The sequence below is a fragment of the Aplidium turbinatum genome, chromosome 1 (genome assembly GCF_918807975.1).
Source record: "Aplidium turbinatum chromosome 1, kaAplTurb1.1, whole genome shotgun sequence".
NCBI classification, from domain to species: domain Eukaryota; kingdom Metazoa; phylum Chordata; class Ascidiacea; order Aplousobranchia; family Polyclinidae; genus Aplidium; species Aplidium turbinatum.
The window spans coordinates 53,523,564-53,539,209 of NC_137472.1; the positions used below are offsets into that span (position 1 = coordinate 53,523,564).

Here is a 15,646-nt window from a genome sequence, read left to right on the forward strand (position 1 = left end):
TGATTGTCTGCAAACGTTGAAACGTTAAATTAATGTGAAAATCATTTGATTTGCTATCTGGACCGAGACTCAACCATTCATCATCAAGCTTTTTAAAAATGTATTAAATTGAAATCTGTTTCAGCAGTTTCCCGTGTTTTAAAAATACACTATTGTTTGAGAATACAATCATCTGCCTGGATAGGTTTTTCAACCTTTTATGGGTTTTTAGTTCAATGTTTATTTAATGGTGTTCTATGTAAAAGTAATGCGAGAACGATTTCATTATACTGAAAAGTAATTAAGTCTTCATTGCAACAGAGCCTTGAGGAAGCCATTGCAAGCCAACTGAGCATCATTGAAAATACTAAACCTTCCACCAGAGTGGCTTTGGTCACTTTTAACAGTGCGGTAGGCTTTGCTTTTGAGATTACTTTTGGTGTTTATTCATTTTTATTTCTGCATATTATGGTTGTAATTTTTTTGTGAGCTTTATATTGCGTTGTTCTACATTTGAGCTTTTGAGGCCCACGGCCTTTCTGTTTACCACCCCCAGACTTACGTATGACGTTTCTTAGGCTACATTGAAGGCTACTGCAGAGCAATCAGTTTTTGGTTACGTCATTCAAGATTTACGTCATCCAAGAACTCCTCCATTTGGCGGGTTGAGGATGATGCAACCTTTTGCATTGTACAAATCAATCAAAACGGCTATGGTCTACGCTACAGTCTTGTCTCGAGACTAGTTTCTGTCAACAACAAATAATGCCACATTGCCGCAGTTTTCGTTGTTGCCTACTTGCTTGTTATTTAATTTTATATCATTCTACAGCCATATTTCTGATTTAGAACAGCGTAAAACTTTGTAAAAGAAATCGTGCGCCGGTTCCCACACTCGGCTGGCAACCACACCCAAGTCTACCAAGCGCAGTAGTTCCCTGTTTGACTTAACCCAACCAAAAATCAGTTCTTTTCTACATTGATTCAACGTTAAATCAATGTAATACGGACTGATTTGCTGGCTAGAGGAAGGATTCTTGCAGCTACTCGTTGTTATGTAATTTTTTTTCAAAGATTGTGTTCTTGTCACTGATTGCGTATTTTCGAAAACGATGTTGTGATTTTTTGAAAATTCGAAGCTACTTTGCGAGAACAAAAAAAAGTGAAGAAGAGATCGATCGACTATCAGCACAAGGCTGAGCACTCACTGGTGTTTATTTGTTTCGATAGCGCCATGCAATAAAATTGATACAAAGAATACGTTGCGTAATGGAAAATACAAACCATTGACATATTCTAAAAGGTTCCAAAAATCAGCAAAAAAGTATTGAAATTAACGAAATTTCTAAACATGATTTGCGTTCCATATTGAATTCAAATTCGGTTTATACATTCACACTTCACAGTCATTGTCTGTTGCGTTCAATATTCATAGCCTATCTTCCATGATCTTCTCATTTTTTGAATGTTTTCAGGTGCAAGTTTTTGGTGACGGATCACCTGAACAAAACATGGTTCTCTCGGAATACCAACTCTTTGATTTTGACTACTTATCCCACGTTGGCTATATGGCTCCTCTTCCCGGCCTGATTGTCAACACCAGAGCCCAGCTGACAAAAACTGTTTTTGGGTTTGTAGCTTATTGAATTTTTCGTTGTAGTTACCTACCTGGACATTTGTTACGTGAAGAAACGCAAACAGTTGCTATTTTTTATTAAAACATTAAGAAAAAGTATAATTTTTACTGTAGCCTTCAGTATTTATCACTCACTATTTATTTAATCCTTGCAATTCGGGAAACAGTAGATGTTAATTCGTAGAGATTGAGTTATATCGTTTTTCTTTCAATGTAGTTGAATCAAAGCTTTCTTGGCAAGGGTACGTTCCCAGACAGCTAAAAAGCGATTAACCTGCAGTCTGGGTTTGTGCACCGAAAGAGGTCGATGTATTTTTTAATATTAATCATTTTTCGTGTCTCTAAAGTATATAGCTTTAAACCCGGTTACATTACTTAGTTTGAAAACTGTCGTAAAATCACTTGATGTACAATGAAGTACTGTGTGCCACAAGGTCAAAAAGCTGGTACAGTACGAGCCCTGCACCATTCCGTAAATAACTAATTGGTTTTGCTTTGGTGTTGGTTTTATTATTGTTTGCATTTGTTGAAAGAAATTGTGGTTAACTGAACAAGAATGTATTTTGTTGAACTCAGATTACAGGAAGGAGGTGGAACTGCTCTAGGTCCAGCCCTGGTCGTTTCAACAGCAATGGCGTCAAAACTGCCTGGTTCCCAAGTAAGGCTACGTTTACATGAGAGGCGAAATGAAAATGACCGAAATGAAATCTCAAAGCGGCGTGAAAAAGTTTTTGTTCACATGCTATCTCATTGTGACGGCATTAGGTTTCGGGCGAAAGGAATACAGCCTCTACGCATGAGTGATTTTCGCGCCTGTAACTAGGCTACTGAGTACGCTGAAAATAAAAGCTGCTTCTTCTACCAAAAAAACAAACAACATAGATTCTACAATAAAACACGCAATTCCAAAGGAAAAGGGTACATTAACCACTACTGAAATATCACAAGTATTTTCAAAATTCTTTTGGGTCAATAGACTGATATCACACGTTCAGAGTCAATAATTTACTTGTGTTCTTCAAGAATGGACTAGCTTAATTAATTGGCTAATTTGCTATTTACTAGTGCACCAGTCCAATGCATGTCTCAAATGATTACAGATGACATTGACAATAAGTCTTTGTGCTCAGTCTAAAAAACAGCCAACATTCTAGACTAGTCCCAGTTGAAAATGCAGGCTATATTATGCAGATGGCTGGTTCCAAAACGCAACCAACATTCTAAACCAGTGGAAAAATTCTACTATTATGACTTCAAAAACAAAACTATTTTATTTATGTTATATTCAAGTTCTTTTAACGTGCTACACTACAAATTACTACACTACCAGTTAACTGACTATAATAATCAAACTACTAGAGCTAATTTCATTGCTAGGATCTCATTGCGGCGTGTTTACATAGCGCAACCACGTGATATCGGTTTCATTTCTGTCAAAACTACCGATGTGAAATCCAGACCGCCATGAATCTCGCTTCGGTCGCCGCGTGTAAACAGATTGCGCGTCCGCCAAACGAACCGAAATGGAAATCTTTCATTTCGGGCGCAATGAAACGTCATGTAAACGTAGCCTAAGTGCCTGTTGGGTGGCTGCGATTGAAACTGCCTCAACACTGAAGTGATCATTATTGCCAATATTTTTTATTTTTCCGTTACATTTTATATCCAGAAAATCGAGAACTCCACGTTCTACTTTATTTAAATCTACAAATTAAAAGCTGAATCATTTCCGACCTACTCGCATGGTTTTTAATTGCGTTTTTCGTTTTGGTCTCACAGTTTCGATGAATCGATCTCTCATAAGCTGTTCTTGCCATAATTAAAATTTAAAACACTGAATAATTTTTGTTGAATTTTTTCTACACATCTTTCACTTATCAACGTCACCCCTGTTATTCATTGCTTAGGTCATCGTATGTACGGACGGTCGTGCGAATGTTGGTGTTGGGAGCTTGGAAACTGAAGATGACTACTCGATGTGTCATCATTTCTATAACGAAACAACAGCACTTGCTTCTTCAAGAGGGTAAGTGGAGTTTTGCTTAACATTTCTTTTTATCTAAACGTAGACGTGTTTTGATTTTACGATTATGGTTTGGCTAAAGTTGTAGCCTACATTGCATACATTGTATAATCGCGTATATACTAGCCTACCAGAGAAAAAATGCAGTTGTTGCAAATAAAGTACACGATGCAACAAGCAAGGCTAAAAACATGTGTAGTAAACACTGGCACGGACAAGTTCTGTGCTACCTAAAGTTTCATGTTAGATAGCAATCATCAGGGCAAAACTTATTCAACAGAATATTCGAAAATTAGTCTATTTGCATAAGTTTATCGCTTTGATGATTTTTATCCACTGTAGCATGAAAACCTTAAGTAACGCAAAACTTTTTTCTATCAGTTTTTGCTGCAGATGTACAATTGTATATTTAATATAATACTTGTAGTAATTGTCCAAGTCAACCGATCATGGGATCATAGATACGGTCACGCAAGCTTGCAGTACCAAAATTTGTGAGTATAATTATCATCCATTAGACCAGAGGTGACGAACCTGCAGCCCGCAAAATAATTTGACAACCGCTCATGCATTAAAGACAAAAGACATCTCAAACCTGTTTTATGCCTTCAGCAAAAGGATAGAGCCAAAAAAAAAGAAATCATACTCAGATGAAAGCCAACGCTTCGAAAATTAAACAGTCTTTATTATCAGTGCAAGTACTGGTGCTCTATCTTTTTTGCTCAAGTTGATTTGTTTTTATTTTTTACTGTTGTATGTTTCGATTCTGCGTAAGATAATTTTAACTGTGTGGGTTTTATTACTTTCATCTGCTGCTTGTTACTTTTCCTGAATAATATCTTGAGTCGCTTCTAAAAGATTTCATAGTAGGTTACGATTAAAAAGTTGTGTGGCCCGATAACTCATGTGTAATTGACAAAGTGGCCCGCGACCGCAAAAAGGTTCGTCACCCCTGCATTAGACGGGTCTGCTACTATTCGGTGAGTCCGATTCGGTGAGTCCGATTCGGTGAGTCTGATTCGGTGAGTTCTTAACCTCTAACCCCTAACCCCGAACCCTAAAACGGCAATGATAATTAGGCTACGGTACCCAATAATTAAAAAAAAAAATTAAAAAAATCCCCCGTTAAGGGATCGGACTCACCGAATCGGACTCACCGAAACGGGCCATTCCGGCATTAGACAGACCCAATAAACAAATTGAACATATTGAAAAAAGACCATCTTGTGGTCAGACTTTAACTCACAAATTTTGGGCAAAGCTGTCCACCCGGGCAAAGTTGTACTGTTTTACGGTAACTATGGATTCTTAGTCTCGCTTGACCACGCTCTACCACACCGTACTTTGTCTGAAAGCATGCAGAAATTGTCATTTTATTTCAATATTCTTCCAGGGTTGTAGTTTCTATTTTGAGTATTTCGGGAACAGACTGTCGCCTTGTTCAGCTGGGGAAGATATCCGATAAAACCGCTGGAAAAGTAAGTATTGTTTTTTAATTTTTAGCCATTTCAAGTTTGTTGCAGTCAAAACCCACGTAACATATTTTAGTGTCTGTTCGACATCCGCCGTTCATGTTAACCAGAAACCACACATCAGAAAATCTATAAAGTAATATTGAAATTTAGTGCAAAGATGCAGTCAGTTTGCAGGAGCATTTTTGATTAAACCTTTGACAAAAAAAAATTCTTATGAGTTTGTTCTATCTATAAAGTAGTGGCATGTGCAGCTTACCAACGCCTCATGACATTGTAGTGTTTTGAAAGAGGATGGTTTCTAACTTTCTATGCTTTCACTTATCCATATACTGCACCTCTGCTTGTTCAGTCCAGCCTATTGGATTTTCTTAGAAAATATATTTTCAGTTTAATGCTATATCAAAATTAGTGTTTTCTGTGTAACACTGAACCGTATGCAAACGATCTGTTGTAGCCTTATGCTGCAGGTTCACTGTAGTGATTTGTTAAAGCTAGTGAATGGTAGGTAGTGAAGGTGGTGGCGTGTTTTAAAAGTTAGTGTAAACCGCTACTACCACAGCGAACCTGTTGCATCAGTCTCAAATAGCTTGTTTGTACCTACATTTGTAATAATGATACTGTAATAATGCTTGTACTTATATAGCGCTGTGTCCATCGCAGAATGCGTTGCTCCTCAGCGCTTTACAAAGCAGACAGTGTCAATGCAGCCGTATAGAGGCGCAACTGAGTACATTATTACCTGAATCTTTTCCATTGCTCAGGGCCAAGCAAGAATTAGGTTCAGTACCATTTTTAAAAAGTCTTTGGTATGACCCGACAGGGTATTGAACCTATGCCTACCGATTCAGATTCGGGCGCACTAGCCACCGAGCCGTTGTGAAGTAAACTAAGCTTATTTTGGCAGGTTAGTGTAGTAGAAGCCTGCAAACTATCGCAGGAACTCGGAAACGTCATGTCTGATAATGTCTTAGCCACGAATGTCTCTATCAACCTCATCACTCAAAAGCAACTGTAAGTAAAGCAACTGTAAAGTCATCAAACTGCTCTTTAACTGATGTAACCTGATGTACTCATGTGAACTGATCTGTAACTAATCAACTTTACAGACCAGTAAAGCAACTGTAAGTGAAGCTACCGTGCTTTGGTTGATTGGTGTAATTATAGATGCTTTTTGGTGCGTTCAGTTTGAACTTGAGTTGACATGCTTAATTACTTATGCTGTATGTTTAATGCTTATGCTTACACTTCGTAGTTGGGTAGTTGTAAGCTAGTTCCCTGCACCGCTCATCTATTGCAAAAAGTAACAGCAAAAATACTAAAGTTTGTTCATGTTTCACATGCATCTGGTACATGATGGCAATCTGAGCTCTAGTATTGCTACATGTACGCCAACCGCAAATTCAGCAAGTTAAATTTTGTTCAGGTTTTTCAACAGCAGCAAAGAAGGCACAGTCGGTAGCAGTATAGGAGAATTTATTGGGAACGTCACGAATGAATCAGAGGTTACATTCCGATATGGAATTCGCCGTGAAGGTGGTATGTACCTGGCAGTGGGAGTGTTTTCCGGCTACATGTTGATATTACGTTTGGATTTGTTACAAGATTTTCATAAAATTTCTTCCGACAGCATCTCTTGCTTTTTTGTCGTCGGTCCATGACAACCCGGTGCGGAATTATCTACAATGTTCAAACATTTTTTGAATATTTGATTTATAAAGCTTGCTGTACTGAAGCTTGTGAATTTTCCTCTCAAAGATCACTCGCCGGCGTGGTTATGTAACAAGGAGATCGGTTGGACGCCCGAAAAGATCGGTCGACGCCTACCATGGGCATATAGAAAAGGCACTTAAGATATGCTTAGATTGACACGAAGATTGACTTCCATGCCCTTTTAACTACTTAAACTAATTCTACCATCAGGTATAAGCCTGGAATCGAACTCACCATCTTCCTTTCTGTTTATTTCTGAAATAGTGGTTGAAGTTTTAAGATTTCATGAAGACCAAGTTGATCGAATTAACACAATGATAAAGTGGCTTATCGTTGTCTTCATTTGCGTCGAAGCCGAATGTTTTTATGCTTAACTTGCAACTGCAGTAGCTGCCACAAACTTGGCCACATGTTTGTAGAGTTTGCCGCAGTTCCTCCTCCCAGTGACGCCCATTTTCAACTGAAGATCATGTATCGGTCGCTGGATGGAACGCTTTATTTAAGGGTCTTAACCGAAAAGCGAGCAGTGACTGAGAGCAGAGAAGTGGCGGAGAGCGCATTGAATCCAGCTGTTATAGGTGAGTCACAGCTAATAAGGCCTTTATTATGCTTGAGAACTAAGTCAAAGGTTCCGTTTTTATACTTTTTCTCTACTCATAGTCTTATTGCAATCTTTCTAGGCTGTACGAAAGTTTAAGCGTGAGAATGACTTATAATTTAAGAAAGTTTAAGGAATTTTTGAAACATTATTTCAACAATATTCCGCCATTTTATTGCTAAATGCTGTTTCTATCACTAATTTTTTCTTATAATAATAATCTCTAAGCAGACAAAATGCATGTACTCTTTTTACTTTCGATTTTTTTTGTATCTTTTTGCACCTTCCCAATAGTTTTGTTGATAACCCCAATAAGCTCCGTTAGCTCAGTGGTTACCCGCCCGACTCAACACCACGCGTTGCTGGTTCGGTTCTTGGGGTGTGCGCTTGAGCAACGCATTTCAAGACTGCTCTCCCTTCAGTTTCACTTCACTCTGGAATAATTCCTGGGCAATAACACTTCAACAATCGAAAAACTTCACTCTGCCAATCTCGGTAGCCGGCCCTACGTCAAAAGCCTCTACAAGTATGCGAAACTACCAGGAATAACCAATCAAGGCTTTGTCAGTCCGAAGATAAAGATTCGAAACCCAACCAATCAACTTGGCAATGGAAAAAAAGCCATGCTATTTTCACTTTAACTTGTGAGTTCTTGTAATATGATGCGGTTGCAGCATTAAATTACTTGTCTTTAATTTCCGTGCTGTCATATAACGAGAATGTCGATGCAGGAACTTACGTGAGTCATTTTGCCGCCAAGTTGGCTTTGCAAGGCGACCTGGACAACGCAAAGCAAGTGACTGAAGCTCACAAGAAACTATTGGACCGTGGAATGTGAGTCACGTGATCGTGAACTTTCTCAGCCAGCAACTCAGTCCTTCTTCCGACGTTGAATCAACCTAAAAATGGACTGATTTGCTGACTGGATTGTTCATATATCTTTCAGTTCGAAATGACTTGTTTGACCCGTTCACGTTGATTTGTTTTTGTGCTTAAAAATTAGCTAGTTGTTTATTAAATTTAAAAAAAAAATGTTATTCTGATTGATATTAAGTCGAAAATTAATATAAAAACCACGTAATCCACAATGTGTTTTTTATTCGCTGTATATATTGTGCGGTTCAAAGCTTTTTTGCAGGTTAATGTTGTGCAGTTACGTAATAGTGAAGAATATTTTGCCTTTCAGAAACTTGAAGCCGCCAGCCGGCAATGCACAAGCTCAACCTGAGAGTGACGTAATTTACGAATGCGTCATGAAGCGAATGACAGACATCGGGAAGGAATTGTCACAAGTAAAAGCCGCGATATATTTACAATCAGTTACATGCATGCGTTACGTTAGGTAGTAAAAGGACTAGCTATCATTTGCTACACTTCATATTAACAGCTGCTTGTTTTCAGAATGATCTTATAAAACCTCCGTTTTTGTGTTTTTTAACGGGTGTGCTTTTCACTTGTTACTTGTTGGGTATTATATAGATAGTAAAATAGCTTGATTTTAACAAAACGTAGGTTTTTTTTGGTATGGTATACAATTGACTCAACCGAGATCTATGGTTGCGTACTAGAAAGCTAACTTGATGTTTTGTAATGAGCACAGAGTAGACCAACGAGATAGCACTTTAAAAGAATTTGCATTTTTTCACATTTCTGCAGTCGCTGGTTTCCTCAACGATTCCTTCTAAAAAATCTAAAAAATGCAAAAGTAGTTTCTGTCATGTGAAAGCCGATAGTCTAATCTCTTTTTACGTATCTTCTGCAGAAGTACTTGTGTTTTTCTTGCAAAAGCGACGTCTATAGACCTTAAAAAATATTCCATCTTGCTTTCTTTTGAAATTTCGCTTCTTTTAAAGCAGTGATTAGTTTGTTCAAGTTTGTTGCCTTCGTAAAAACCACACGCGTCAAAACTCACTCTGCAGTGATTTATCAACCACTGCTCTTGGAGTCTGTGCGTCCATTAACCACCTTTCTTGCTAGTTTATTTGATATTTTGAAAATCTTTTATTGATACATAATTCCTGAGTTGATTGAACTAATCCCCGTTTTGCAGACATTTTAAAACCAAAAGCCCAAAACGAGGTTTTCGCTAAATTGCTTCGTTTTTTTTTTACTATCTAGACCTCTTCTTCTTTGTCTGCAAGCTTCTGCTCTGGCAATTTTTTTTCATTTTCAGCCTTACATTATTTTGTAGCGTTCTGTTGCTACGCTTCTGATTTGTCACTCAGCTTTGCCCTTGAACAGCCTGTCATTCCCAAGAGCACCAAACTTTGCGTAAAAAACATGTTTTCTAACCTTTTGTTTTTAATTATTTGCGAATCCTCAAAACCCCAAAAAATGCATGATCTCTTTAGAGTTTAATTATTTAAAAAAAGGGGGGCGATTACTTTAAACCCGTATCAACGTAAAGCCAATCGGGGATCCGCGTAAAGCAGATACAAAAGCATCAAAAATTTAAGAAAAATGTGAACGCTATAATATAATATAAATATAAATATAGATATGCAACAAAGGAATTTCTAACTGGAAAAATACAACAAAAGAATTTCAAATTGGACTTTGTCTCACTTTTATGCATGTACTCTAAAAGGTTGTCGTTTATATTATAGTGTTCACATTTCTCTTTAGAGTTGCTGAATACCACTATGCCCTTTTTTATGATTTTTAATAAACCAAGTTTATTGAGGATGAAATATTTCTGCAGACCTGAAAAGCTTGCATAGCAGCAGTCTGCCTTTCATAGATAAGTCACACGATGTAGCCGACGTGATCTTGAAACCTGAGTTTTTTATGAGTCCAACCAAAGCAATGTTTGACCAATTATTGCTCAATAAATATTTGATAATTTTTTCCGACTTTTTTTTAACAAGATAGAATATTGTCCTCTGATGCGTCACCAAATCAGACACTGATTTCCGATTAATTTATTTGCAAGATAAAGATGCACTGACTTTGACAGCAGAATCCGTCATTTTACATTGATTTAACGTCTGCTGACGTTGAATTAATGTAGAAATGACAGATTTTGCTGCCTGGGGTGGTTCCCTTCCTGTACTTGTCTTCAATCTGAATCTTTGTTTTTCAATTTTGTTCCATCTTGCAGCGCTGGAAGCAATGTTTATAAAAACTCTCGATCCAGTCTTATACCACCAAAAGGAATTCGTTTATGGCTTCAAGCTCCTTCGTTGATTTGAATTCTACTGATTAGCCAAATTTACATTTCGTTTTTCTTCTAGTACAAATACTTCACCACATTTAGGTTTATATTATTCTGACGATAGCTCCTGAAGAGAGTCAGACGAAAACCTGCAGCTTTGAGCTATGTGCAGCTATGTGCTACCTTCTACTCGCAATTCTTCAACTTTGTTTGATTTTAATCGTTTGAACTTTTAACATTGATTGATGTATTTTTAACGTCAAGGCTGACGCAGTATCTACGTGTTCAAGCGACCAATCACAGGATGCCACGTATCGCGAACCTGATTTGATACAAGAAGAAGTATACGACGACGATGAAGTCTGTAACATGGTAAGGTTTTTCTTGTGTCATATATTTGCGTTTGTTTTTCGAAAAAACTGATATCTGACTTATTTGTTCGATGTCTGCAACTTAAGGTTTTAATTGAGATAAAGCTTTCGTTGTAGTAAAAACTTCTTCAGCATTTCGTTTAACTGAAAGGTTGGTTGGTGGAATGAATCTTTATTTTCGGACTAAGAAGCCCTTGTAAGGTTATTTTGGTAGTTTTACATGCTTGGAGAAGCAGAGGCTTCAAACCACTGACGCAGGCCAGGTCGCGAATTTTTTTTCCCACGAGCTTTCTGTCTCATTGATTCTAGTCACTCTAAAAGTAAGATTTTCCGAAAGTGTTTTGAGAGATTGGTTGGTTCAGGTTGCGAAATAAGTATTTACCAATGAAATTCTGCAATGATAATAAAATATAAGCTTTCCATAACTCTAATTTTTTTGAAAAGCTCTTGTACACCGCAAAAATTAATTTAAAGAAAAAAAAAGTTTGACTTCGACGGGCGTCGAACCCTCGTTCTCACGAACACTAGGCAGAGGATGAAACCACTGAACCAACCGTGCCAACGAGAAAATGTTGCATTCACACGGTTTTAATACAAACTTTTACCAAAATATGTAAATGAAACAGAAAGTACGTGGGAAAAAAAATTTTGCGGCCCGGTCACCGTAATTTAGAGTGGAGTTTTCCGCTTTTTAAAATGTTGAAATGACACTGCAAATTATTCCATTTACAAGGTGCTTTCTAACGGAAAGCCATCCTTGAAATACGTTCTTTGATTGCACACTCCGAGGCAGGGTTGCCAGACAGCTTTTGAGAAAAAGAGCCAAACAATGTCGAAAAAAGGGCCAAACTGGGTAAAAAAGAGCCAAATTGTTCAATAATGTTAATAACGTTGCTAATAAAACATAATAACCTTAACAACTTCGGTAACGTTACAACATTACAACAACACAATCTACAAGAACAATTCCAAATCTTCATCTCCTACAGTGTTTCCACTCGAATCTTTGGCATTGGCATAAACCTTGTCTAAAAAATCGTAATAACACTTTTCAGTATCAATTTCCGAAAGACATTTATTTAAATAGCTACTTTGATAGTATGTGCCAACTGCTTCCAAAAAGAGCCAAATATTGAAAACAAAGGGCCAAGGGGCCAAACCATTTTTTGGGGGGCCAACTACCTCTAAAAAGGGCCAATCTGGCAAGCCTGCTCCGAGGGTTGAACCGGCGTCACTTGATCTTGCTTTTCCGTTTTTGCAAAATTATTCAACTGAGTTCTCGGGGTGATAACCGAATTATTTTTTATTAACAAACTGTGCGTTCCTTTCCAGCAAAATCCTCCAGTTCTTCCTCCAAGAGCCTACTTGGATCGCGCTGCATCCAAATCTACTCCCAAACTTTCTTCCTCATCGTCATTTGAGACCATGCTTTCCAAACTTCCTTCCATCCCCAAAGGATCTCTTATGAGGAAAAGAAAGAGCAAGGTTTGTTGTGTGGGCGATATACACCAGATCTGCTTCAGAGTTATCATGAAATCTCATATCATAAAAATCATGAATATCATGAAAATCATGAATATCATGAACATCATGAAATCATGTTGTTGCAAATGTGCAAAAACACATTACTACGATTCTAAAAAATATGTTTAACAGTCTCTCTTGTCGGCTGTGTAACCGAGTGGTGTGAACGTCTGCTCGACATTCGAAAGGACGTGGGTTCAACACCGCTCCAGAGCACGCGGCTGTGTCTATGCAAAGACACTTAATGGCAAGCCAAAATAAGGGGAGACTCGAAGACTATATGTCACTTCGCTGCTTCCTGTCGTCTGTTGTATCGCATCTGTGATCGCAGTGTACTGTATGTTATCGCAATGGGTGCAAATAAAAGCATGATTATTATTATTCTGACATAACTGCAGTTTAACTTCAAACTGTACCTTGCAATACTATATTGCAGTCTAATTTGTCTTTTGTTGCTGTATGAAATAATTCCCGTAGCTGTACCAATGTCCAACCTATAGAAAACTTGGTTTTAGTATTTTAAAACACGAAAGCTCGTAGTTGAAGATCTATGAAACTTCAAAATATCTTAGTTTTACACTTTCACATGAGTTTCAGTGGAATTTGTAACACTTCAAGAAAAACTTGTGCTGCAATTAAAATTTTTACAAAGAAGCATAACCCTATTGTTTCGAATGGTTTTCACGCCTTCTTATAATTTGGATGTCTGAAGGTGGACACAAATGTTGGCTTCCTTGCCTTCCCGTCCGTCCACTAAATCCAAATCTTCAACTATCTTAGCTTGGATATGACAAAAAGATGGATTGACTTTTATCGCAACAACACAAAAAAAATCAACTGTTGTTTGGTAATTAACTTCTTTTTTTGCGTTGATGGAACGTTTCCTGACGTGACTTTCTGGCTGGGTGGTGATTATCTGTCATTCTATTAACCTTCTTACTCGCCAGCGACTGTGTTGCTTGTTACGCTGATTTTTTAGCTTTTCTGAGTTTTTTGTGGATAGTCTATAACTTTCGTGCTGTTGACAGCGTCACAAAGAGAAGACGGCGATGCAATACAAAGACCAAACCGCCCAGAAGATGTTCAACATGTCCAAAACCACTACTTTCTCTTTTTCTATGGCCTGATGCGCTGCATGGAATCATCTTGCAAAGATTCGGAGCCGTGCTAAAGATACCGGCTCTGGAATCTTGGTAGAGCACGCGGTGTTTCGTGGCGTTTTCAAACAGAATTAGTATCGACACAACGTAGTTGTATATTCGGTACAACATTACGCGTCTCTAAATTCAGAACATCAATTGCTTATTTTCATCATTCATATACGCACTGCATGAAAAAAGCAATATTCCGTTTGAGATACAGTATATCTTTTAAGAAAATACGTTACTGATTGTAAATTCAAGTTATAATTTTGCACGTTTTCTGTTTGAGATATATCATTTAAGAAAATACGTTACTGATTGTGAATTCAAGTATAATTTTGCACATTTTCTGTTCAAAGCCGGTAAAAAGCCGGTAAAGTCCAATCAGGCGTGATTCATCTGAACTTTTTCATTTTAAAACTTTTCTTGCATCGAGTTTTAATCATAGCTAACGGTTAGGACTGACTTTGTTTAACGATTCTGCCGAAGGTGCAATTGTTTCAAAATTCAGCGTTCAGTTTCTTCGAATAAAGTTCTCATATACTTTCTGCTTTGTAAAGCGCTGAGAAGCAACGCATTCTGCGATGGACACAGCGCTATATAAAAACAAGAATTATTACTATTGGTATGTTCTTTTTTAAATGTTATATTTGCTATGCACGTTCATGAGATATTTTGACACTGGTATTCTGTCTCTTTATGTTTTGTTGCGCACAGCCACACTGCTGACTTCTTTGCTTCTACATTTATGCACAATTCTTGCAATTGTAATCCTTGCTTTGGCTAACTATGGCGATGAAAAGTTGTGGGAACGAACATAAAGAAAGTTCTGGAATTGTGTCTGCAAGTTTGCTGCAATCAAGTAGACTTTGATTGGTTGTGGTCAAGCCCAAAGGTCTGATCAACACTTCACAGGCTATGGGTTCGACACCTGCCAAGAATACGGCTTTGCACTTTTGTACCGGGAAGACACTTAGGGTTGAACGCACTAACAGTTGATCATTCACGGATTAAGTAAATCGACCGATTGAGAAGTTTAATTTGTGGATGTTTTTTTCCTTATGCATTTTTTTCTTTTTCTGCTGATGAGAATCGCCGATTACTGATCCACAGCTCAACTTGGCAGAGACTGATCCTGAATTAAGTAATCATACGGTCAGCTTAATCGGCTGCTTAAAAGATCCGCTGTTGGTACATTTATCCCTAAATGTCACTTTGAAGTTAGACCCTTAATATTAATTAAAAACCGTTCGTTTTACATTGATTTAACGTCCGCATACGTTGAGTAGACGTAAAAACGACAGACTTCGCAACCTGGTCTTAGTGAAATTGTCTAATCTTTTCAAAAAATCTTTCCAAAGCATATCTATTATATTGGATATATTGTGATGATTGATGCTTTTGTCGTGCTTGTTTTTATTAACCATACCAATTCTGACTTTTTAATATGCAGGTGAAAGTAGTGTGCCTTGAACATTGTACTGTAATACTTCAAAATAAATTTTATGCAAAAGCGTGATGATACTCACTGCACTACCTGCCAAGTGAACGCTGCATTACATGGAACTAGGTGTAGTTTGGTTGAAACTTGGCTATCGTTGCGGTAAAAAACGTTGCCAGAGGTGGGCAGTAGCGCGCTACTTTTGTAGCGGCGCTACTTTTTAGTTGGAGTAGCGGCTGCAGTAGCGGCGCTATTTTTATTCCAAAGTAGCGGGAGAGGCGCTACTTTTTTTCAGTTGCACTCCCGCTACCCGCTACTTTTTAATTTAATTTTTAATTTAAATTGAAAAAATGCTTGTTTTTTTTGCAATACTGGCGTGGTCAAGCAGCTATATAATCGGCTTGGTTGCAAAGTTTCGGTCTTTTCTAGCTGACATCAACTTCTTCGGCGAATATCTCCGTGTGAGGAAGCCTATCTGCCAGGCTTTAGACATTCTCCAGGGCAAGTCCAAGGCATATTACGGAGTCTTGCTTCCAACCATCACAATTTGTGAGAAGAAGTTGACCGAGATCAGTGATCTTGTGACCTGTGAG

At 37.8% G+C, this 15,646-nt stretch overlaps 1 protein-coding gene across 1 annotated transcript in view; it reads left to right on the forward strand.

The window, feature by feature from the left end:
• The window catches only part of LOC145771694 (uncharacterized), a 31,774-nt gene extending 16,644 nt beyond the window's left edge, over positions 1-15,130 (forward strand). Inside the window, exons 10-22 of the mRNA XM_082583429.1 lie at positions 301-390; positions 1,455-1,609; positions 2,192-2,273; positions 3,523-3,641; positions 5,032-5,116; positions 6,018-6,124; positions 6,537-6,649; positions 7,243-7,401; positions 8,153-8,255; positions 8,608-8,713; positions 10,840-10,947; positions 12,279-12,431; positions 13,499-15,130. Of these exons, the coding sequence (XP_082439555.1) occupies positions 301-390; positions 1,455-1,609; positions 2,192-2,273; positions 3,523-3,641; positions 5,032-5,116; positions 6,018-6,124; positions 6,537-6,649; positions 7,243-7,401; positions 8,153-8,255; positions 8,608-8,713; positions 10,840-10,947; positions 12,279-12,431; positions 13,499-13,597 (1,479 nt within the window). The 3' untranslated portion in view covers positions 13,598-15,130. The remainder of the gene's footprint in view (positions 1-300; positions 391-1,454; positions 1,610-2,191; positions 2,274-3,522; positions 3,642-5,031; positions 5,117-6,017; positions 6,125-6,536; positions 6,650-7,242; positions 7,402-8,152; positions 8,256-8,607; positions 8,714-10,839; positions 10,948-12,278; positions 12,432-13,498) is intronic.
• The last annotated feature ends 516 nt before the right edge of the window (positions 15,131-15,646 follow it).